This window comes from Alligator mississippiensis, chromosome 9 (genome assembly GCF_030867095.1).
Source record: "Alligator mississippiensis isolate rAllMis1 chromosome 9, rAllMis1, whole genome shotgun sequence".
NCBI classification, from domain to species: Eukaryota; Metazoa; Chordata; order Crocodylia; family Alligatoridae; genus Alligator; species Alligator mississippiensis.
The window spans coordinates 45,719,214-45,740,665 of NC_081832.1; the positions used below are offsets into that span (position 1 = coordinate 45,719,214).

General features: G+C 41.4%; 1 protein-coding gene across 1 annotated transcript in view; it reads right to left on the bottom strand.

Annotated features, from left to right (window-relative positions):
* Positions 1–341: 341 nt before the first annotated feature.
* The window catches only part of CTNNA1 (catenin alpha 1), a 175,415-nt gene continuing 154,304 nt past the window's right edge, over positions 342–21,452 (bottom strand). Inside the window, exons 13-18 of the mRNA XM_014606559.3 lie at positions 20,542–20,693; positions 14,245–14,355; positions 13,146–13,327; positions 11,270–11,375; positions 5,141–5,275; positions 342–1,561 (exon numbers count right to left, since the gene is read on the bottom strand). Coding sequence (XP_014462045.1) covers positions 1,274–1,561; positions 5,141–5,275; positions 11,270–11,375; positions 13,146–13,327; positions 14,245–14,355; positions 20,542–20,693 — 974 coding nt within the window. The 3' untranslated portion in view covers positions 342–1,273. The remainder of the gene's footprint in view (positions 1,562–5,140; positions 5,276–11,269; positions 11,376–13,145; positions 13,328–14,244; positions 14,356–20,541; positions 20,694–21,452) is intronic.

Consider the following 21,452-nt stretch of genomic DNA (forward strand, 5'->3'; position numbering starts at 1 on the left):
GTACTTTATGAAACAGCCAACAGAACCTTGATCTATACCATTGGAGGGTTTGGGTTTTTGTTTTTTTTTTTAAATCCCAGGCTTTATTTTAAGTGTAAAAAAAACCTTCTTAAATTCATAAAATTTAAGAAAGACAGCAAAATTATACCTTGTAGCCATGGTTATCACAAATAATGTAAAGTCTAAATTGTAGCATGAATAAACACTATTTTCTGGTTTTCTTTGCAAGCCCAAGGCAGGATGCACAGCAATTATTAGAAATGAGTACAATGATGAATTTGCATTTGAATGCTGGGAGGAAAAATAAAAACGCTACATTTACAGCACGACAACACACCGGCTGGTAAAAGCAACTTTATTAGTGTCCTGCGGCAAAGTACATTAGTAATTTGTAACCAAGCATTAAAATTCTTATCTTGTCTCATGAAAAAAGTAATCAGTTTTCTTTAAGATGCCTTATATTTTACTGGTTTTCTGTTGGGTTCTCTTCCTGCAGAGGCATACATGAAAATCTTCACGAAAGGCCTATTGCTAAATAACCAGAAGATCCTCTACACACAAAATGTGTGTGGGTCTAACTCATTACTTTCTGTGATGAGCTCAACTACCCACAGCTGAAGTAGTGTCTCGGAAAACAGTAATACATAACAAATGCATTGAGCAGCTCTACTCCAAGTACAAGAAAAAGAAAACAAAAACTAACTGAGCCAAGTAAGGAAAGTGTGCTGCAATTTTTCCAGATGTCTTTCTATATTCTCCAAGCAGCACAGATAGCACCTACTACCCTCAGTCACTAACATACAAAACTTAACCTCTACCCAGCCCAAGAATGACTATAGTGTAATATACAGAACTGTAATTTATCTCATTCTTCTTCTGAGTGATGAGGTTTATTTTTCCTCTTGTTCACAAGGCAAAAATCTCATCATTGTAAAATGTAACATGATCCAAATAATAAAGCTACTGATTAGTGTTACTGTAAGATTCTCTTTGGTTATAGAACATTTTATTTAAGTAGGGCCGTACAAAATAACAGTTAGCTAGAAAAATGCCCCTGAAATCTAAAAGCAACCTAAAATTAACACAACTGCAGGCTGAAGTAATAGTGATAGCATTTATAAATTTGACTAATTTCCCCTTGTAATCTAAACACAGTTATCAAAATTATATTAAGTCAATACATTTTAATGAATAGTAAACTTTTGAAATCCTTAGAATATTAAAAGTAAAGTTCTGGAATAGCAGTAGTGGAACAAAAGGAAAAGCCTCCTCTTTAAATACTCTCCATAGCTTTGAATTCACTGAGAGCCTGCACTGGATTCACATGCTTTTTCTGAGATGCTCTTTTGATTTTGGTTTGCGTTTCATCCTGTTTCTCTCTCTTGACCAGAGGTTTCTTCTCTGGAGCCTTCATTTTCCAAGACACTGCAGGCAGATTCAGAGAAGCCATTCCTTGGGACTTCTGGTATTTAGTGGATGCCACGTAGGAAGCCTTCACAGTTTGCACCACAGCATTCATCAGGTTCTTGGCTGCTTGGATCAAAGACATAGCGCTGTCCACCTGTAACAAAACATCCAGCATTGGTGTGCTGTGCACCATAAAAACTGAACACGGACGAGAGGTTTCAAGAGGCTCTGTGGCTCCAAATATGTTCTTTAATAAAGGGCAATGTAAACATTCATCTTTTTGTAACACTAACTGACATTACCAGGGCATAAAATGTGATGCTGTATTTTCTGACACTTGGTGAGAAAGTGATTCATGCCGCTAGAACAATGAGCAGCATGTGTATACACCAAGTGGTCTCTGCCATAATTACAGCAATGTAAAAGATCTGTATTAAATTGTTTCCTCCTACAGCTGTTGCGACTACCCAATGATAGAAGCTTCCACTTTAATGAAAATTATTAAAGCCATGGTAATATCTTAATCACTGATAAGTAAATACTGTAACCCCGCTAGTCTAGTAAATTACATTGAAGACAGATACCATTAAATAGCTTCAGCCAATACCTAAATCCTTTCTGAGGTTATCCTCTGAATGCAAGCAGGATTAAAGCAAAAAAGCTACGTTAGAGGAAACAGCCATCTCAAAACAAGGACCATAACATACTTGGGCAATCTGAACTTGCCTCTAAGGGTGCAGCCCCCCACACAGGTTACTTGGCAGGAGTCAGAGGGCCACACCCAATTTGCATGAAATGGAGCATATCGTCATCTGTCCTCTCAGAGAGGTGTGATATGCAGGGCCCAGCATGCAGCACTCCTGACCGCACAGGCATGGACTGAAGGAGCTCCAGCCCGTGAACTTTGTTGGATAGCAGCCCCCACACTGGCAAGCATTCACAGGCTGCATTGGTCACCCTCCATCTGCAGCTTACCTCTGGCAAAGGTTTTAAAAAGAAAAGCTCAGGAAAGGAAAGCAGCTCAGCTTCTTTGTTGCTCATGAAAAAACTGGGCAAAAATTTGCCAGTTGTGTGCATCAATGCACACCAAGAGCATATAGTCTTGTTTAAATACTGACTTAATTCTCCTCAATTCCCATATACAAGTGGGAGTCTCCCTTGCGCCAAACACTGGGTTGTGCTTCTGTGCTATTACAGCTACAACTGAAGTTTTAAAACAAAACACTTTTAGGTCTAATTTAGTGTTCTGAGTGTTTGCATAGTATGACAAGAACAACTGCTATATTCTATCAAGAGTTCACATGCATGAAGCCACAGGCAAACTAACAGCCTGATTGATGGGGAGGCTTAGAACAGGCTGCAGACCACTTAATCCCAATGTCTAGAACCCTATTAATCAAGGACTGCTAAAGACCTTATAACATTTCTGTTCTAAGTAGAAGCCTGTGTAGCACATTGCTTCTTGGTAACCCACTGCACTGATAAACTGTAGGCTAGGGCTGCACGAAGCTTCGGTAGCCAATTTGATTTGGAGGAGATTCTGCCCAATTCGGGGACTGAAACTCCGAATCTGAATCGAATCGGAAGACCAATTAAAAGATCGGAATTGATTCAAAGCCATAGACTAAACAGGCAGCTGACACAGCTGCCTCCAGCTGGTAAGTCTGTTGGGGTTGGGGGCGGGACTGGGGCTGGGGGGTGTGGGATGCAGTCACAGCAGTGCTGGGAGCAGGGACTATGCCCTGCTGCCACGTGCTCAGCCAAGGCGGGGGGCGGGGGGGGGCGGGTTGTGGGTATAGTTTGCTCTGGGCAGAAGGAGGCAAGTGGCAGCAGGGCATAGACCTGCTCCCAGCACTGCTGCGTCTGCATCCCATGCCCCTCACGCCAGCTGGGCAAGCGGAGGCAGGGCCTGCCCCTCGCACCAGCTGGGCAAACACATGCTCCCCAGTGGTCCCGGAACTGGACTGGTAGTACTTCCAGTCCACTTCCAGGCTCACCAGTGAGTGTGAGGGCCCCCCGCCCCCCGTGCTCCTGTGGGATGCTTCATCTGCCCCAGCATTGCAGCATTCACGAGCTGCGCCTGGTACCTCGAGGTATGTAGAAAAGATATTTAAAGCTGCGTCTATGTCTGAATCGCTCATTCTCCGAATCAGCATTGAATCTTTAGATTAAGATTTGGCCAAATGGAATCGGGGACAGTGATCCGAATCAACCAATCAAATCACTGTCCCCGACTTCGGTTGACTCTGAATCCAATATGGCCCATTTTGCACACCCCTAATATCCAGCAGGCATCTACATCAAGTAATCTCATGACAGGACCAAAAGTGCTGGAAACATTTAGCCACCTCCTTATCCACGTTAGACAGATGACAATAAGGAGATTGTGTGTATTGAAGATGCTAGCCTACTGATATGAACTAATTTATGGCAGAAGGCTATGTAAATTGTAAAGGAATTTTGTAATCACTGTAGAACCTGAGGGCACATTATTGTGTAATGATACATCTTGTAATGTGACAGCACAATGTCTTTAGCCTTACAGACAACAGGACACCCAGGCATACAACAGAGACGCACAACACCACATGTTCTGTTGCACCTTATCGCTCGATTCCTCATTGCTGGCAGTTTGAGTGTGGCCTGCTGCCAAGAGTGGGAGGTGTAGCAGAGAAACCCATCTCTGTCATGAAGATGTTAAATTTCTTAAAGAAGAGTGTTATTCCCTAGCTGTGGTCTTATGCACTGTGTGTCATTTTGCTCAGCTATCTCTATCATGTAATCCTTAGTCCAATATTCTATCCAGCAACCACTTGACAAGGCAAAAGACAGCAAAGGGAAAAACTGCACAGTACAGGGAACAACTCAAAAAGAAGATCTGAACTATGAGTCACTAATCCCTACATTAACTTGCCCTCCACCTCACATCATAGCAGGAGTCAAATGAAGGCACAAGTCACCTATTAGAATATAACTGGCTATAGTAAATACATGCTTGGCAAAAGAAAAAAAGAAAAAAAAAAATCAGGAATTTTGCTTCATTTCCCTCCCACGATCTGCATCATGCAGATTCCTCTCAGCCAGAAGAATTTTGTGAAGTACCAGGAACACAGGATCATGCTTTCTAAACTGATAGCTAGGCTAAGGAATGAGGCTGGCCCTAGGCAACTTTCAGCTGTCACAAAGTAACGGAGCAACTAAAATAAAACCCTGGAACTCTTCAGGGCATGGTTATTTTGAAATATTGACATCCCTGGAGAATTACAGACCAACTGCCCAAAACGTACAGTCTGTATAAAGACAAGAGGTAGGTTAAGAACTTCACATATTATGTTGATTAAAACATTTTAATCCCATAAAGGTTAAAACAAAATACTCCATGAAAAACAGAACACTCTAAGAAGGTAGTGTAACTTTTTGTTAAGAGTTATTGTTTAGTAAAGTAGTGCAAAAAACCCTAAATGACCCCCCCCCCCAAAAAAAAACCCCAACAAAACAAACCCTGAAGATTTTCATTTCAACATAGTTCCTTTTAGAAAAAGTGTTAAAACACTAATTCTGTCTTCAAGTGCTATAAAATCTGCCAGTATTACAGGTTTGGACATAGGTCCACAGGCTTTTTTCCCCCTGTACATAATAGTCTACAAGTTTTAATACAACAAATCTAAACAGAGACAATTGTTCAGCTTGCAAAGAACAAACATGAAATGGGAAAGACAGCTGACTTACGTACCCCAGAGACAACCAGTTCTCCTCCGAGATTTTGAACTTCTGCTTTAACTTTGCTGCAAATATTCAGCTGATGGCAGTATAATGCAATTCGCTGTAGGTAGGCTAGAAGATCCTGTTTGCAAGCAGAATCTGGGCACTGACAATAGAAAAAAAAATTACTTCAGAATGCTGAAAAATCAGAATGGCAGTCATTAAAAATCAACTGTTGGGATATTAAGAAATTCAAGGAAAGCTTAAATTGTTCAGCTATGTTTTATCATAAAGAATATATATTTGCTTGTATTGACAAGTAATGAAAACAACACATAGGACAGTGCAGTGATGAATGGCCATTACCAATCTGGATTACCTCTAAATGACAGTTCTCAAAAACTGCATGCATTTGAGTTCAAGCCCCATATTTAAATCCTGTAAACAAGGAACAAAACTTGTACTTGTAACCTGTGAAGCTTAGCATCGTAACATGCTGACACTGTAGAATAAGATACAGAGAAGTGCACACAGTGGTCAGTCAGTACATTGTGCCATTCAAGGGGTAGCAGCAGAAGATGCTTTTGGGTTTCTATCTGCTGTGTAACTCTAGGGAAGTTCTCACCTGTGTATCAGTTTTGCTAATTATAGCAGGTACCTTTGCAGGTATCACGCAGGATACTGAAGCTTTCTTTGTGAAGTCTTGGGACAGATAGCACCTTGCATCCCAGGATCTCAAATTATAGCAATTCATCAAGTGTCTGTGCATCAGATTCATTTACTCATTTTCAGGAATGTACCTTGCATTAGTGAATAGTGATAAACTAATTCTATAACTCTTCTTGAATACTATTTCAAACTGGCCAGATTGTAGCTCATGCCTTATGTCAGTGTGGCAGCAAGGTGAAGTGCTGGTGCATGCAGGAACACCCAGATCTGATAGATTTAGATAAGCTAGCTGTAAAATGGAGATTTTGTAGCTACTGGAGACTGTACTGTACTGCAGTTGAGCTCAGAATGGTGGAGGCAGGAAAGAAAAAGAAAATCCTCCCCTGTCCAAACAACTTCTTAACAGGATTAACTTTGAACTGTTAGTGTAATGTGGGAAGCACTGGCAGAGCCAGCCTGTGTGGCAATCAGTCAAAATTCAAAATGAGCTTTGTGAACACAAGCAGAAAAGGGTATGTGTGATTTCTTGCTAAAAATCATCTGACTGATACCATGGCTAAGCAGCCCACACTTCGGTTTGCTGTGACAGACCTCCAAGGAATAAATTAGGATAGAGAACTCAAATTCATTGTCTCTTCCTTCCCAGGCTAGGGCATCTTTCCTCAAGACACAGTCTGGCCTATCTGGAGGCCCCACTCTGTGAGCAGACTGCTGAAGTGAGAGCCTATGAGCAACAATCACAACTGTAATGACAAAAGTAAGGATTTTTGGCATGCTACCAAAAAGACACTGTCATGTGAGAGAGAGAGGCATTTGACAGATTTTGCCAAACCTGAAGGGATGTCCGAGACCATCCTCCTCTAACCCCAGAAGGTGGTCACTAGTTTTTAAATGAAAGGAAAGCATAAGGATACTGCTACCTTGCTGTTCACATCTTGTGGGGGAACAAGGTTTGTGGTCACTTAATTCTTAAGCTAAGTCTAGAGAGCAGTGTAAGAAATTCACAGAATGTCTGGAAAGTTGGCTGAAAAGTTGATGAAGAGCTGAAATGATCATTTTTTCTGAATGTTTGCCAAAATGTCTTCCATCTTCCAAACAGCTCAGTTGACAAGGACAAGTGAATGAACTGCACAACAGCAGATTTATTTCAGTGTTGACAAATGCAAAATATTGCACATTGGAAGGAATAATATGAACTGCTCTGACACTTTACTTGATTGTACATGCACTGAAACCACTCAGAAAATAGACATTGGCCTCTGTGGACAACTCAATGAATGAGGGCTGCTGCATATTCAGCAGCAGTCAAGACAACAGATGCCAAGATGAATAAGGAATAGGACTGATGGGTTGATTCCACCACATATATCAACAGAACATCAATGGGAAAACTGTGTTCCATTTTAGTAAAACAATTTCCCAAAGAGAAATGGGAAGCTTAGATCAGTGGCTTTGTTGAGGAAAACACAATGTACCAGATAAGGAATGTCAGTGAGAAGATGCTCTGGGTAATCCTGTTGAATCCTCACTATGGTATTAAGTAGGCCTGTGTGAATAAGGAAGTATTTAATTCGATTCGGCAGAATCTGCTCCGGAAAATTTGGAGCCGATTCGGAGAGATTTGGTGATTCGGCCATAGGCTATAATGGGGAATCACTGAAATACCTATAACTGTCATTTTTTGGCAGATTTGGATGAAAACAGCAGGGATAGTAGCCCCTTCTAAGGGTGTGAAGCCTGCCATGTTTCAAGGAGATAGGTGCAGGGGTTTCTGGGAAACTGCTCCTCAAACTGCTGAATGCAAAACTCATGTCACTTGTATGTGTTAAGGCAGATTTGGATGAAAACAACAGGGACCTTCCTGGTGCTGGTTAGATCTCTGCCTGCCCACCTGTTTCTGGGCCAACCACCTGCCCCTCTTTTGCTCAGGCAGAAATAGCTCACAAAAGGGAAAGAAAGGCTGCAGACAGAGGCTTATATGTTGTTTCTACGTCCCACCCCCAGAGCACTGTGATTAGAAGGTGACTCAGGGAAAGATCACAGTCACTGGCCAGCTACAGATGTCAGTCTTTCCTCCCCTGCTCCCCCTCCTTCTTGGTTTGTTTCCCTGAAAGACTGCCTTCCGAATCTCCACGTCTCCAAATCATTTTCCGAATCGGTTTGGAGACTCCAAATCAATTCATAGGGTTTTTTTGGTCTTCCAATTCGATTCTGAGATTTGGCCTCCGAATCGGGCCAAATCTTCTCTGAATCCAATTGGGGACCAAAGCTTTGCACACCCTTAGTATTAAGTACTGTCTAGTACACAGTCTCTGATTAGCTGGCACACTTATTTACTCTAGCATAGTTCCAATTAAGGAGGTTCCTATCACCAAATTGATCAAGTATGATCATGTCATTTGTACTTATCAGTTAGTTCCTAATAGCTCATAGCTGGAAAACTTGCTGTGGCACTGAGAAAAACTCAACCAAACTGGCTGTTAAAATTCAGGATAACTCATCATACAGACTGACAACTGGAGAAAATACACATGCAGAGATAAAGAGGAGCCATCCTTTTTCTTTAATGAAAAGAAAAACAAACACCAAGTGGATGCTCCAAATGGAATTTGTTTATTAACAGAACAAAATCAATAGCCTCAAGCTGGCAGGAAAAGGAACTTACTTTTTTAGAATAATACCCCCAATTGAGACTCTAAATATTGTTGTAATTAGTTTGTAGGTTAAACCATAATGCTGTGCCAGTGACCCAGAGAGATAATGTCACTGCATGAAGAGCAGCTGTTTTTTTCACTCTATTTATGGAACCTGTAAAGAACGTTTAGTGGGAAGCATTTATTGCTGCAGGATAACAATATGGTCCTGGACAGCACCTGTCAAATGAGAAAGTGCTAATCCTATATTACAGTATATTTTCCCCTAAGTAGCCTGTATATTGTCTGAGCATTAGGAAGGGTCAATATGGATGCTAGAAGTTACTGCAGCATTTTATTGGAAAACTGGAGCAATGCATAAACTTCTCACTCACACTCAGTTCATTTGGATTTCACATACAACGTTTTAAGAGCTGCAATTGATGTACAACTTACAACTATCAAAGAGAGGAAGCAAAGGAAAGACTGTCAGTGCCTTTTAAGTGTTCCAGCATAGACAGAGGAACAAATTTTATTGAGAATCCCCGTCTTGCTGCAATCACTTCTAGTTTCGTGGTATTCATATCTTCCTAATAATTCCCCCCATTCAAAGAAGCAGCCTGCTATTGTAAGTGAAAGATGGAATACCTTTGGGAAAATTTTAAAGCTGATGGCTAGACACTTTTCAACCTACTTGAAATATCTCAAATAATAGCTTTAATGGCTTCAAAGGAAATGTGTTATAAAACTGCCTGACAGAAGGAGTTAGGATTTCCTGACACGCTTACATGAGGGGTCACAATTCACCTGGTGTCATGCGGTTAACAGAACATGGAAATGCTTCCTTTTGTTCAGTTGGTGCATCTGGTAAAGGAAGGTATTAATACCCTCTTCCAAGTCTTCTGTAACTGTTAAATAATTCTACACTGAACAGGCTACTTCATGTTTCTAGGAGGACATAAGCATGCCCAATGAAATATACAAGCTGAAAGCTTTGGAAGAAGAACACAGGATTTGGAAAAAAATATATATTGCCAAAATGATTAAGTGGCTCATCTCCCCAACCTCTGTGGCTATTCTCTTGAAGAAAAGCAGCAGCTAAGGATTTTTACTTTAATAAAAGTAACCCAATATATATCTGAAGTTTTGTAGTATGCTTTTGTGTGAACAGAGATGAAATTCCATCACACTCTAAAGACCTGTATCTAGGATGCAGTTATCTGACTACATAGTAATACAGGACTTTAGCCAGACCTCACAACAGATCTCAGAGCAAACTGTTTCTGGAATACTGCCTTATTTTCCTAAAGAGGCAGCATCTCCTGATGCTTCAAAGACATGCTCGTTTGATGTCATAATTCCACCCACTGCTGATAGAAACTGGAATAAGAAATACTCACAGGAAACAACCTCTCTACCTTCACACCCCTGAGTTGTTTAATAAATTAAGTTTAGCACAGTTGTCCCTGGAAACCAGATGAAACATTAAGGAGCTCTTCATTTATTTTAAATCTTAATGAAATATGCCTGCTTTTCAACCTCCTGCTATGTATTCATGTTCAGAAGACCACTGAAAAAAATTAGTTAGCGCTGTACAAATTCACATTTGCTAGTGGCAAGCCTCAAACCTGACCGTCTTGTATCTTGGGACCCCTTCTGAGCGTTGACTGTTATGACCATATGTGGAAGTTTCTCTAGCGCTGGGATGTCTAACAGATGGCCTATGAGGGGTTAATTACTGGCCCCCAAACTCCCCCTCGGCCACTATTGCCTCTGTCACTCCAACTGTAGCAGCAGCCAGGGTCTCCAGGCTCTCCTTCCCACCTCTAGCTTCTGAATCCTGGCCTCCATTCCAGGGTGTGGGGTGGGATGGCACAGTCTATGGTGCAGCAGGGCACCGGGAGGGAAGGGGTGGTCAGGGAGCTGCCTGTGTCTGCACAGCATGTGGCCCCTGGGCCACTTAGAAATTCAACTGTCCTGCTCTAGGTATCACTTTGGGTGTGAACTTGGACTTGACATACTTTTGCTCAACACAAACCTGTTTTAAAACCAGAGCTGAATAGGATACGCAGATATATCAGACAGTCAGTCCTGAGAGGTCTTTGTGATTCTTTGATAAGAACCTTATAGGCTTAAACATTTTTATTATGTTTGTTATTGTGATGTGGGTGCCTGAAGTGGAAATGGCACAAATAGTACATTGTTCCTTAAGCAACTTAAATCAGGCTACAGCTCAATAACCTATTGTCAGATACTATGCTGACACAGCAGGAGTGAGGGGTATTTCCCTTTGGATAACACGAAAGCTAGTTCTATCCAGACATGCAGAAGGGATGTTGGAGAGCTCATGATACATTTCCAAGTGGTAACTTCACCCTCAAAAACTGCGCCACAAAAAAAGAAAATTAAAATCAAGAATGTGTCTGATCAATCCTGGGAGCATAATGACTGTGTTGCCTACACAGTCCCATCACTGTTTTAGCAAGGCACTCAGGGATATCCTGAGTATGACAAAAGCTATATAAAAACCAGATTCTATTCTATTCTGCTTATATAAGGAAACTGACCTAGATACTGCATAACATGAAGCAGAGTTAGTGTGTAGCTACTGTGCAAGTTGGAAGTCCTAAATTTAAATCACTGAACAATTGTTGCTGCATCTGTTGTGGGTTCTAGATTGTGTTGATGAGCAATGGAGAAATTGAGAACATGATCAAAAGAGTTTTTCAGCAAATAGTTCTACAAAATTAGATAAAGTAAATCAAAACCAAGCTTTTTTGGATCCAAACAGAACTAGGAAAGATGCCTTATTACGCCTCATCTATATTGGAGGCTTACCGAGATGAATTAGAACTTACGTGGTCAGCAATCGTACGTCCCAGCTTGTCCATCCTCGATCCAGCCTCTGCAATTTTCTTGGCTGCACTAATTACATCTGAAGTATTTTTTAGTGGACCTTTACCCCTGTTAAAAACAAACAAACAAAAAAAAACCACAGAGCAAAGAAGAGTTTACCTTCTGGTACTGCACACACCTCATTGTGTTTGTTTCTTTCTCATCCTGTGTATTGTTGCTGAACAGACTCCTTAAGTAAACTGTGTTTGCTTGGGTAAGATGTGCCTCTACAATAAAAGCAAGCAGCTCATGGGGAATGATTAAAACTACTTATATAGTTCTGTCATTTTCAAGTCAAATGGTATTGATGAGCTTACAAAGCTTTAGGCATCAGCTTTATAAAGGGCTTGTTGTATGAAAAAAAGATTATTTTCATTAAATTACTTTTACCTATTGTTTCAGAAATGAATACAGAAGATTATAGAAGGTAACATTTCAGAAGTCAGAAAATCATGCTGCAGCTACTTTCTTTTGAAAGCACTTGTTGAATAAACCTTTAAAGTTAACTGAAAAATGCAATAAGGCGTTTCAAAATTGATAACAATAATCCAAACTAACACTAGTTTGGATTATTAGAGGCTGCAACTAGATTTAGACAGACTACAAAAGTGGGCAGATGAGAATAGGATGGGGTTCAATGTAGACAAATGCAGGGTGCTGCACCGTGGGAGGAGGAATCCACAGCATACATACAGGCTGGGGAGTTTCCTTCTTAAAAGCAGAGGTGGAAAGGGATCTCGGTGTCATTACTGACTCCAAGATGAACATGAGCCACCAATGCCAGACCGCAGCCAGCAAGGCCAGCCATACCTTGTCATGCATCCAAAGGTGCATCTCAAGCCGGTCCGGAGAAGCAATACTCCCCCCTCTATGCGATTTTGGTCAGGCAGCAGTTGGAGTACTGCGTCCAGTACTGGGCGCCGCACTTCAAAAGGGATGTGGTCAGCCTGGAGAGGGTTCAGAGGAGGGCCACCCGCTTGGTGAGAGGGCAGCAGGACAGGCCCTACGAAGAGAGACTGAAGGACCTGAACCTGTTCAGCCTCAGCAAGAGGAGGCTGAGGGGAGACCTGGTGGCTGCCTACCAACTCATCAGGGGGGATCAACAGCAAATAAGCCAAGCCCTTTTCTCCCCAGCACCACCTGGGGTGACAAGGAACAATGGTAATAAGCTGATGGAGAATAGGTTTAGGTTAGAGATCAGGAGGCAATATTTTACAGTTAGGGTGGCCAAAATCTGGAACCAACTTCCCAGGGAAGTGCTCCTCGCCCCTACCTTGGACAAATTCAAGAGGAGGTTGGATGATCACCTGTCTGGGGTCTTGTGAACCCAGCATTCATTCCTGCCCGTGGCAAGGGGTCAGGCTAGATGATCTGTTCAAGTCCCTCCTGACCCTAGCTACTATGCAACTATTTTTGCAACACTTCAGACCCCACTGAGGAAGGTGCTGTCCAAACACAGAACAAAACAGAAATTATTTGTTCTTTGGGGTGGGGACTAATACAAGGGAACAGATGGATACAGAGTGGGGATAGAAGGGAGAGTTCAAGGAACAATGACAGGTGGTAGTTACAGCACATCTGCAGATTAGCTAAATCAATTTTACTGTGTGGGCACTGTGTGACAATTTGTCAATTTGTTCTACAACAGCTACACAGGCAAATCTGTTACAGGCAAACTAAAGTTGTAAGGAAGGCAGGGATTTAAAAAGTTTGCACTGACAGTCAGAACTGCATTTGCAATACTGCAATAAATGCAGTACTACTACTAACTACTCAGCCAATAAATGCCTTTGAACAAGTTAATATGTTTACAAGATTAAGTAGATGAAAAAAGCTCACCTGGTGAAGTCTGTCATTTCCATCATGATCATACACATCTGTTTTGCTAGAACAATAATATCATTTCCACTGTCATCCCATTTTGATACTTCAGCATCTAATTTACTCTTTTCTTCCTGGAAGCTTGCAACTTGCTCAGCGATTTTAGCTTTTTGTTCTTGAGGGAGTTGAGCCATGATAGCCTGAAAAAAGTGATTGTTCCATACAGCCTTAGTCATTTGTATGATGGCTTTTTAGAATGTTTTCACTAATAACCAATTTAAGTTGTATAGAAAGGGATAAAGCTTTAAGTAGCAAAAAAGACAATGATTTGCCATGTAATTCACTGGGCTGGGCCTCAGCAGATTCAACAGCATTTCAAGCCATGTAAGGCTATGGGTACTATATGCAAATTACTATAGCTGTTTATTTCAAGGTCATTTTTTCAAATTTGCTCTTCACTTCCATGTGCTCAAGCAGAGCAGGGCCTTACAGTAAATGAGTGAGGGAAGGAGCAGAAGGGGGAAGAATTGGGGGTGGGGGGTGGAAAGGGGGAGGCAGGCAGAGGGCTAAGGGGCTACCTGACCTCCAGATTTATTTCCCCCTTTGTAGCAGTGGGAGGGGGACAAATTAAAGACAAACATCCAATAAATAGATTCTATACCTGGACAATTATAATCAAATTGATACATTTTCCATACATAGAATCTAGTTACTGGCAGGGTGAGGGGCTGGGAAATAACTTCATAATCAGGGTCATTTTACAGTCAAGTAAATATGGTATTTCCTCACTAAAAAAATCCCACCTCATTAAAAAATGGAGGCAGCTATTTTGGATCTGTGATGAAAAAGTTTATAGTTTATCAGCATCCAGACAATTCTGGTCTTTCACAATGCCCAAAACAAGATAGACTTTTGATACCTTTCAGGTGTAACATTTCACTTAACCTCCTTTTCCGGCAGGTGAAGAGAAGAGATTAATGTCAGTTTTTATACCTAACATTTTCTAAAAGAGGAAGACACAAGACCAAGCTTCTTAAGTGACAGATTTGAATTGGGTTTCCAGAGCAAGTTAAAGCTTTTCTTCTAAGGGGATGTAGTGCTTAAACATTTTCCTTACTCTAGCACTTTGCCCAGCAATGAGCTGATCATCTTCAGTCTGAATACTTGTTCTGCTTCTGACATCAAAGTCTTCAGTCTCAAAGTCAGAATCATCTAATTCTTCAGGAGTCTGAGGGAAGAAAAAACAAGATATAATTCAACATGTCAAAGCTAAGATCAACAGAATTGAAACTGCCTCTCAAAACCAACAAAAAATACTGTCTTGTGAGCTTTGATATTAGAGACAGAGAGAAGAGATGGGATAAATAGAGTGGATTATCTAAGGTTTTCATCTGAAGACAAGTGGGAATTCTCTTTAGTTTATGTTTACATGGCTGCATATGTCAGACTGCTCAAACTGGCAATGTGCACTTATAAAAGGCTGTGTTACATTAAATATGGAATAATGTTAGGAGCGTTGTTCTCAAGGTCTTGGATATCTGAACAAGGTAGCTGCATTTAATTAGACAGCAGAAGGTACCCTATCTTTTATTAAACTGCTTTATTCAGAGACCCCAAAGATGAAGTCCCATAAAACTTCAAAGCCTGTTTCACAATAGCAATGGATGCACTTTTTAGAAGTATTAAAAATCAAAGTATCTGTAGATTTAACAATGGCTACAGTAAACCAAAATTTGTTCTTTGCCTACGGGAAAAGCTTAAAATTTGTAGTTAGTAGGGCCAACTTTCATGCTGTAGGCTAAACACAGTTGACCTAATCCCAGCTCACTTAGAGGTTATTTTTACTACTATGAGGGTATAGCTAAAACCACAGCAAAATTTTTAACAAGTTTAAACAACATCTGTTAATAGTAAAAATAATACATCTCTGTCTAAGCTGGTACTTTTTCCATGATCATTTTTCATAGCTGAAATTATGAGGAACTTGATAAATGCAAGTTTGTTATGAAAAGGTTTAAAGATGTTAACACACTACTCCTGCCAATCTCTTGCCTACAATTTGCACTTTATAAATGTGCTGATTAGCAGAGATCCTGGTTTTCTCTGATGAAATCCAGATTTCTGATTAAAACAAACTCCCCCAAAAGCCCCAAATCCACATTTTTCCATGATTAAAACAAAATGCCACTAGATCTGTTAGTGTGTGGTGTGTGTATGTATGTGTGTACACATGTGTGTGTGTGTGTGTGTACATAGTGGGATTTCATTTTAGTCATGGAAAAATATGGATTTGGGGATTTGTTTGTTTTCTTAAATCAGAAAATTTTGGATTTTTGTTATCACAGAAAACCAGGAGCCATGCTGAATAGTTATCTTGCAATGCAAATGATGATTATTGATGATCACATTAACTGGTTGGCCCCAAAAAGACATAATTTGAATATTAAACCTAGAGCTTTCTAGAGTCTCTCCATCACAGAAGAGAAGCCTTTCACTCCCAGAATAAATATGCTGAAACACTTGAGTGAACACCTCTAGAGCCAGGGACAAGGAATTTACAGGATGTTCTTTAAAGCAGAGGGAGAATCTTTTTTTTTGTAAAATGCCTAATTAGCAAAAATTATTGAAAAAAGATAAAAAAACTGATACTAACATTAAAAGACATTCATGGTCTGAAGGCTTTGGACCTTAACGTATCCCCTATTCTCATCCCCACCACACAAAAACACCACCCAATTGAGGTGAGTTATCATGTGTCTGATACCATTGTTTTTAAACAGGGAGACAAGAAACTAAATACTTATCAATAAAACAAGATCTTTTCTCCCCCACAATAGATTCAATATATTAACTTTAGTTTTGGAAAAAAAAACCAACCAAAAAATAGAAACCAAAAGTTATCAGGCAAGAGGGACTTTTTCAAGAGACTATGAAGCATCCGTCAGTGAGTTCTGCCATACCGATCTACGTTTCAACTTTAAATGGCTTATTTACTCCAATCTGCTCAGCAGCATTCCCTTTGAGAGTAGGGATGCTTCTGTGTTCCAATTTGAAACAGAATCCTGTAAAACGGTGCTCTGTTATCTCTGTTTTGATGGCTTTATTCTATTCTAAATTAGTTCTACAACTAAAGCCCTTCAGCTAACAAATACTGAAGTGTTTTCACATTTGACTTTTTTTTAGGTCACTGATGTGTCACTACTGAACTGCCTTCAGCTATTGGCAGTTGCAATAAAACCATGGCACCCTCACATCATAGATGTGGTTTCTCCCCAGCACAGATGAGGGGCACAAGGGAATGAGCCAGGTTTTCTGGCAGTGCCAGCTCTGCTAATTGCTGAAAACAAAGAATTGGCAGCTGTACCTCCATGTCCTGAGCAACCTCACTTATAGCAGGGAGTGAATAAAATTCATTTGTAGCCTAGCAAAGAGATACTGGTGTGCCGACTAATACTGGTGATCCACCAAAGCTGCAAAGGGGTAAATATCAATGCAAATGGGAATTCATTTTATGATTTCCACAGTAGTTCCACCGTCCTTTGCTCTGTTATGCCAAGTTTAAGGAATCAAAGCTAGAAGATAAATATTGCAATGGTTCTTATACCTATTTGTGTTCTGTGGTTACATGGTAGAGAATAACTCATTACTAAGACATAGTTGCAACTTGTGAACAATAGCTTCACAGGGCTTTAGACTAAGATTGCCAGGGGACAGGTAGACAATCACTAATGTAAGCCCTGGAAGTGACAACCACAGAATCAGTAGGTCAGGTAACAGAAGGGAACCCACTTCTGGCCCAGCCCAAAGACAGGGCTCTTCTAAGAGGACAGGGAAGCCCAGGGCTTCTGATGGCAGGCTTAGCTGCCTGTACACAAATGCCAGGAGCATCGGGAACAAACAGGAGGAACTGGCTCTTCTGCTAAGTAAAAATGAATACGATCTCATAGGGATAACAGAGACCTGGTGGGACTCCACCTATCACTGGACCACAGGTATTGATGGTTATACCTTGTACGGGAGCGGTCATGTTGCAATGAAGGGCAGGGTTGTAGCTTTCTACGTGAAGAAGCAGTACATTTCCCTACAAGCTGAGACTGGCACCCAAGGAGGATGACTTGAGACCCTTGGGGTTAGAATATCGGGAGAACATAGTGAAGAGGATATAACTGTAGGGGTCTATTACAGACCTCCTAACCAGGAGGAAGAGCTTGACCACGAACTCTCTAGGGAACTGGCAGAGGCTGCATGCCTCTCAGTACATGGTCCTCATGGGTGACTTGCACCATCTCATGGGAAGAGCATTTATCCAAATCCAATAGGTTGCGAAGCTTCCTCACTTGCACTGACAAGCTCTATTTGACTCAAGAAGTCTGCAGACCAGGCGCTGCTGGGTCTGGTACTGGCCAAAGGGGATGATCTAGTCAGTAACCTGAGGACTGAAGGAAGGCTAGGTGACAGTGATCACAAGTTGATCACTTTCTCTATCCATTGCAAAGCTGGCAAATAAGTCAGCAATGCAGAAATCCTCGACTTTAGGAAAGCTGACTTTCACAAGCTCAGGAGGTTGGTTGTTGAGGCCCTGAGAGATCATGACCTGACACGGAGGGGAGTCCACAATGAGTGGTTGCTCCTTAAGGACGTGATCCTAAAAGCACCAGGGAAGTCTGTTCTGGCCCGTAAGAAATACAGCAAAAGGGCTGGGAGTCCCCCTTGTTTCAACAAGGAATTCATGGACCTTCTGCATTTGAAATAGAAGCTTATGAAGGATGGAAGTTGGGAACTACCACTAAGAATTATGCAGTACTGGCCTGCACCTGTAGGGAGCGGACCAGAACAGCCAAGGCTGAAACTGAACTCAAACTGGCTATGGGAATCAAGGACAATAAAAAGTCCTTCTTCAAATACGTGGGAAGTTGGGGAAAAAAAAACCCACGGGCAACATCGGAACCTTGCTGAACCAAATGGGGCAGCTGACAACTGACACCCAGGAAAAAGCTAATTTCCTCAATGATTACTTTGCATCAGTTTTCTACCAGCCCGAGGGGATCACCCTGCCTGACAGGATGCAGGACTACCAGGGTATGGGCAATCATACACCTAAAATTGGTGAAGATTTTGTGATGGAACACCTTGAGAGACGCTGGACATCCACAAGTCAGCTGGCCCGGATGGAGTGCATCCAAGAGAGCTAAAAGGGTTGGCTGACATCATAGCATGATCAATGGCGAGGACATTTGAGAACTCATGATGCTCAGGAGACGTTCCTGAAGATTGGAGGAGGGCCAGTGTGGTGCCTATCTTCAAGAAAGGAAGGAAGATCCAGGGAACTACAGGCCAACCAGTTTGACCTCAATCCCTGGAAAGACCTTGGGGGGGGGGGGGGGGGAGGTGGGGGAATAAAATTAAAAAAAACCATCAACAACAGGCTAACAGAAGGCAACATTTTGAGAGATGGCCAATATGGCTTTGTTGCGGGTAGGTCTTGCCTGACCAACCTCATTTCTTTCTAGACAAAGAAGAAGAGATTGATGTCATATATTTAGTTTAAAAACACCTTTAACTTGGTCTCCAATTATGTCCTCATGGTAAAATTGGGGAACTGCGGGCTTGACAAGCTTATGGTCCAATGGCTGGGGAACTGGCTCCATGGCCAGACCCAGAGAGTGATAGTTGAAAGAACTGAGTCAACACAGTGCATAGTAACCAGTGGTGTCCCCCAGGGCTCAGTACTCAGACCAGTACTCTTTAATATATTCATAAATTATCTGGATTCAGGTATCAGAAACAAACTGGCTAAGTTCACAGATGACACCAAATTATGGGGAAGCGGGGTCACTCAAGCAAGACCCAAGACTCCTGCTTTACACGGCCTTGATGAGGCCACAGCTGGAATACTGCATCCAATTCTGGACTCCACACTTTAGAAAGGATGTGGAGAAGCTTGAGAGAGTCCAGAGGAGAGCCACCTGCATGATTAGAGGTCAAGAGAACAGGTCTTACGAAGCAAGGCTGAGCGGCACGGGACTCTCTCGCCTGGAGAACCAAAGGCTTGGGGGAACTTGGTGGCAGCCTATAAAGTATATAAAGGGTGTGCATCAGGAACTGGGAGAACATCTGCTCACCAGGGCACCCCAAGGGAAGATAAGGTCTAATGGTCACAAACTGATGGAAGACTGTTTTAGACTGGACATAAGGAAACACTTCTTTACTGTCCAAGTTCCCAGAGTCTGGAATAGACTCCCCTCAAAAGTGGTGCAATCACCTACTCTGGATACCTTTGCTTGGATGCTTATCTTGCTGGAGTGATCTGACCCAGCTGATTTCTTGGGCAGGGGGCTGGACCTGATGATCTCACAAGGTCCCTTCTAGCTCTAAAGTCTATGAAATCTATGAAATATAAAGGGTTAGGAAAGAAAGCTTTGGGCAGAAATGCATTTGAGCCTGGCAAAGCGAAAGAAGAGAAGAACAAAAAATCTCCACATCCATCTTTCCTATCTTTAAGCCCTGCCCATATGTCTTGTTTTATCAAAAGACCAAGCCCATAGTTCAACCTCAGTTTTTGCTTCTTTCCTTCCAACTGCAGGTACTATTTTGCAAGTTCAAGTAATGCTCTAGTTCACATAAAGCCAATCTCTTTGGCAGGTGTGCCACAAAATTGGTCCCATACCCTCTCTGAGTCCCAGTCTGAACCCCTTCCCCTGCCTGAGCTACTGCTCTTTCTGTCCTGTCTGCCACTGTGCTGCCTGTCTTTTGATCTGCTGCAGGTTGGGCTTCCCTGCCCCAGGCTCACCTATCACGCACTGAGACATCCAACTCATATAAATTGTATCTGCAAACTGCAGGCACAGAAAAGCCCTTTAAAAAAGCTAGTGTACATGTAATTATATTGCTAATTTATAAAGGCATCTAAAGACAAGGGGAACTATTGCATCGAGCCCAATCTTATTTTTCAATAACTTATATGAAATCCATATAAAAAGGTACTTAAAGGAAAGAGATCTAATTTAACCACAAAAATCTTAAAATGATTAAAATATAAAACTGAATGTAGCAAGGGTCTAGCTACTATTACCTAAGTCACAAGTCACTAGTTACAGCATACAAATAAAAATGCATTTCCACTACATTATAAATAGATACAAAGGTGTTTAGTGCTTCAGCTCAGACTATTGATGTTCAGATCCATTTAACAAAGTTTGAGGTGCAAGTCAAAACATACATTCTGAAGTATTCTATAAAGAACACTTTATTTAGAAGCTGATTAACAGCTTCTAGATTTAGAATGTTTATATGATACACGTGAAAACCTTTCCCTTCTCTGCATAGGGAATGATTCATTTAGTTCACTAAATGTTGAGCAAAATCAGTGACAGCAGAATGCTGTTTAAAATAAGTAAAGCCTGTAGCCACTCACTCTGATCATCAGTACAGCTTTCCTGATGTCCCGAATTCCATCATACACCAGTCGTGAAGCATCAATAAATTCATTTTCATCCATTGGCTGAGCAGGGTCAGAACTCAGTGCTTCCACAGCGGCTTCCACTTGCTCAGTAAAACGTGGCATAACTGAATTAAGGACATAAAAGGAATAATGACATTTGGCAGTGGCCTCCCACAACCCTCCCAGTCTCTGCCACATATCCTGATAAAGGACGGACAATATCTAAGGCCCCGAGGCTGGAAATCTTGCGAGAGTCTTGTTTAAGTTTTGAACATTTGGCTATTAAAGATGAAAATATATCAGTGCATCACTGCTTTGAAATTCTTCCCCACTCCCAACTTAGCAACATTCCGCAATTTTTTGTATTAACCACACAACTTCAAGGAAGATGGTTATATGGTTGAGGAGGGGAGCAAGCAGGAGAATGCACCTGGGGAGATGTTTAGGGCAGTTAGGAACTGTGGGACAAGAGAGCATATGATCATCAGCAAGGAATACTGTACTTATTACAGTTCTTCTTCCTCTCCCCCCATGATTCCTTTTTTTAAGTTTACATAGGTGCAATATGAGTACCAGAGACAGATTCTAGGCCAGCAAGTCCACACATTAAATCCAAATTCTAGCTAGCAAATGAGGGCATATATTTACAATACTTCCTTAAAACAAATGAATAAATGTAAGTAATTTAATTTTCCTTAATTTATAATTATATATTAATTCAAAGGAAAATGGAATAGAATGAAGTTTATTATGTGTATCCACTAGTCTTCAAGACCAGTCTAAACTCTTTAGATGACACCAGTAACCAGCAGCTGCAACACCTGACCAATCTAATCCAATCAGTCATTGAGGAGGCTGCAGAATTGAGGAGCTTTGTGAAATAA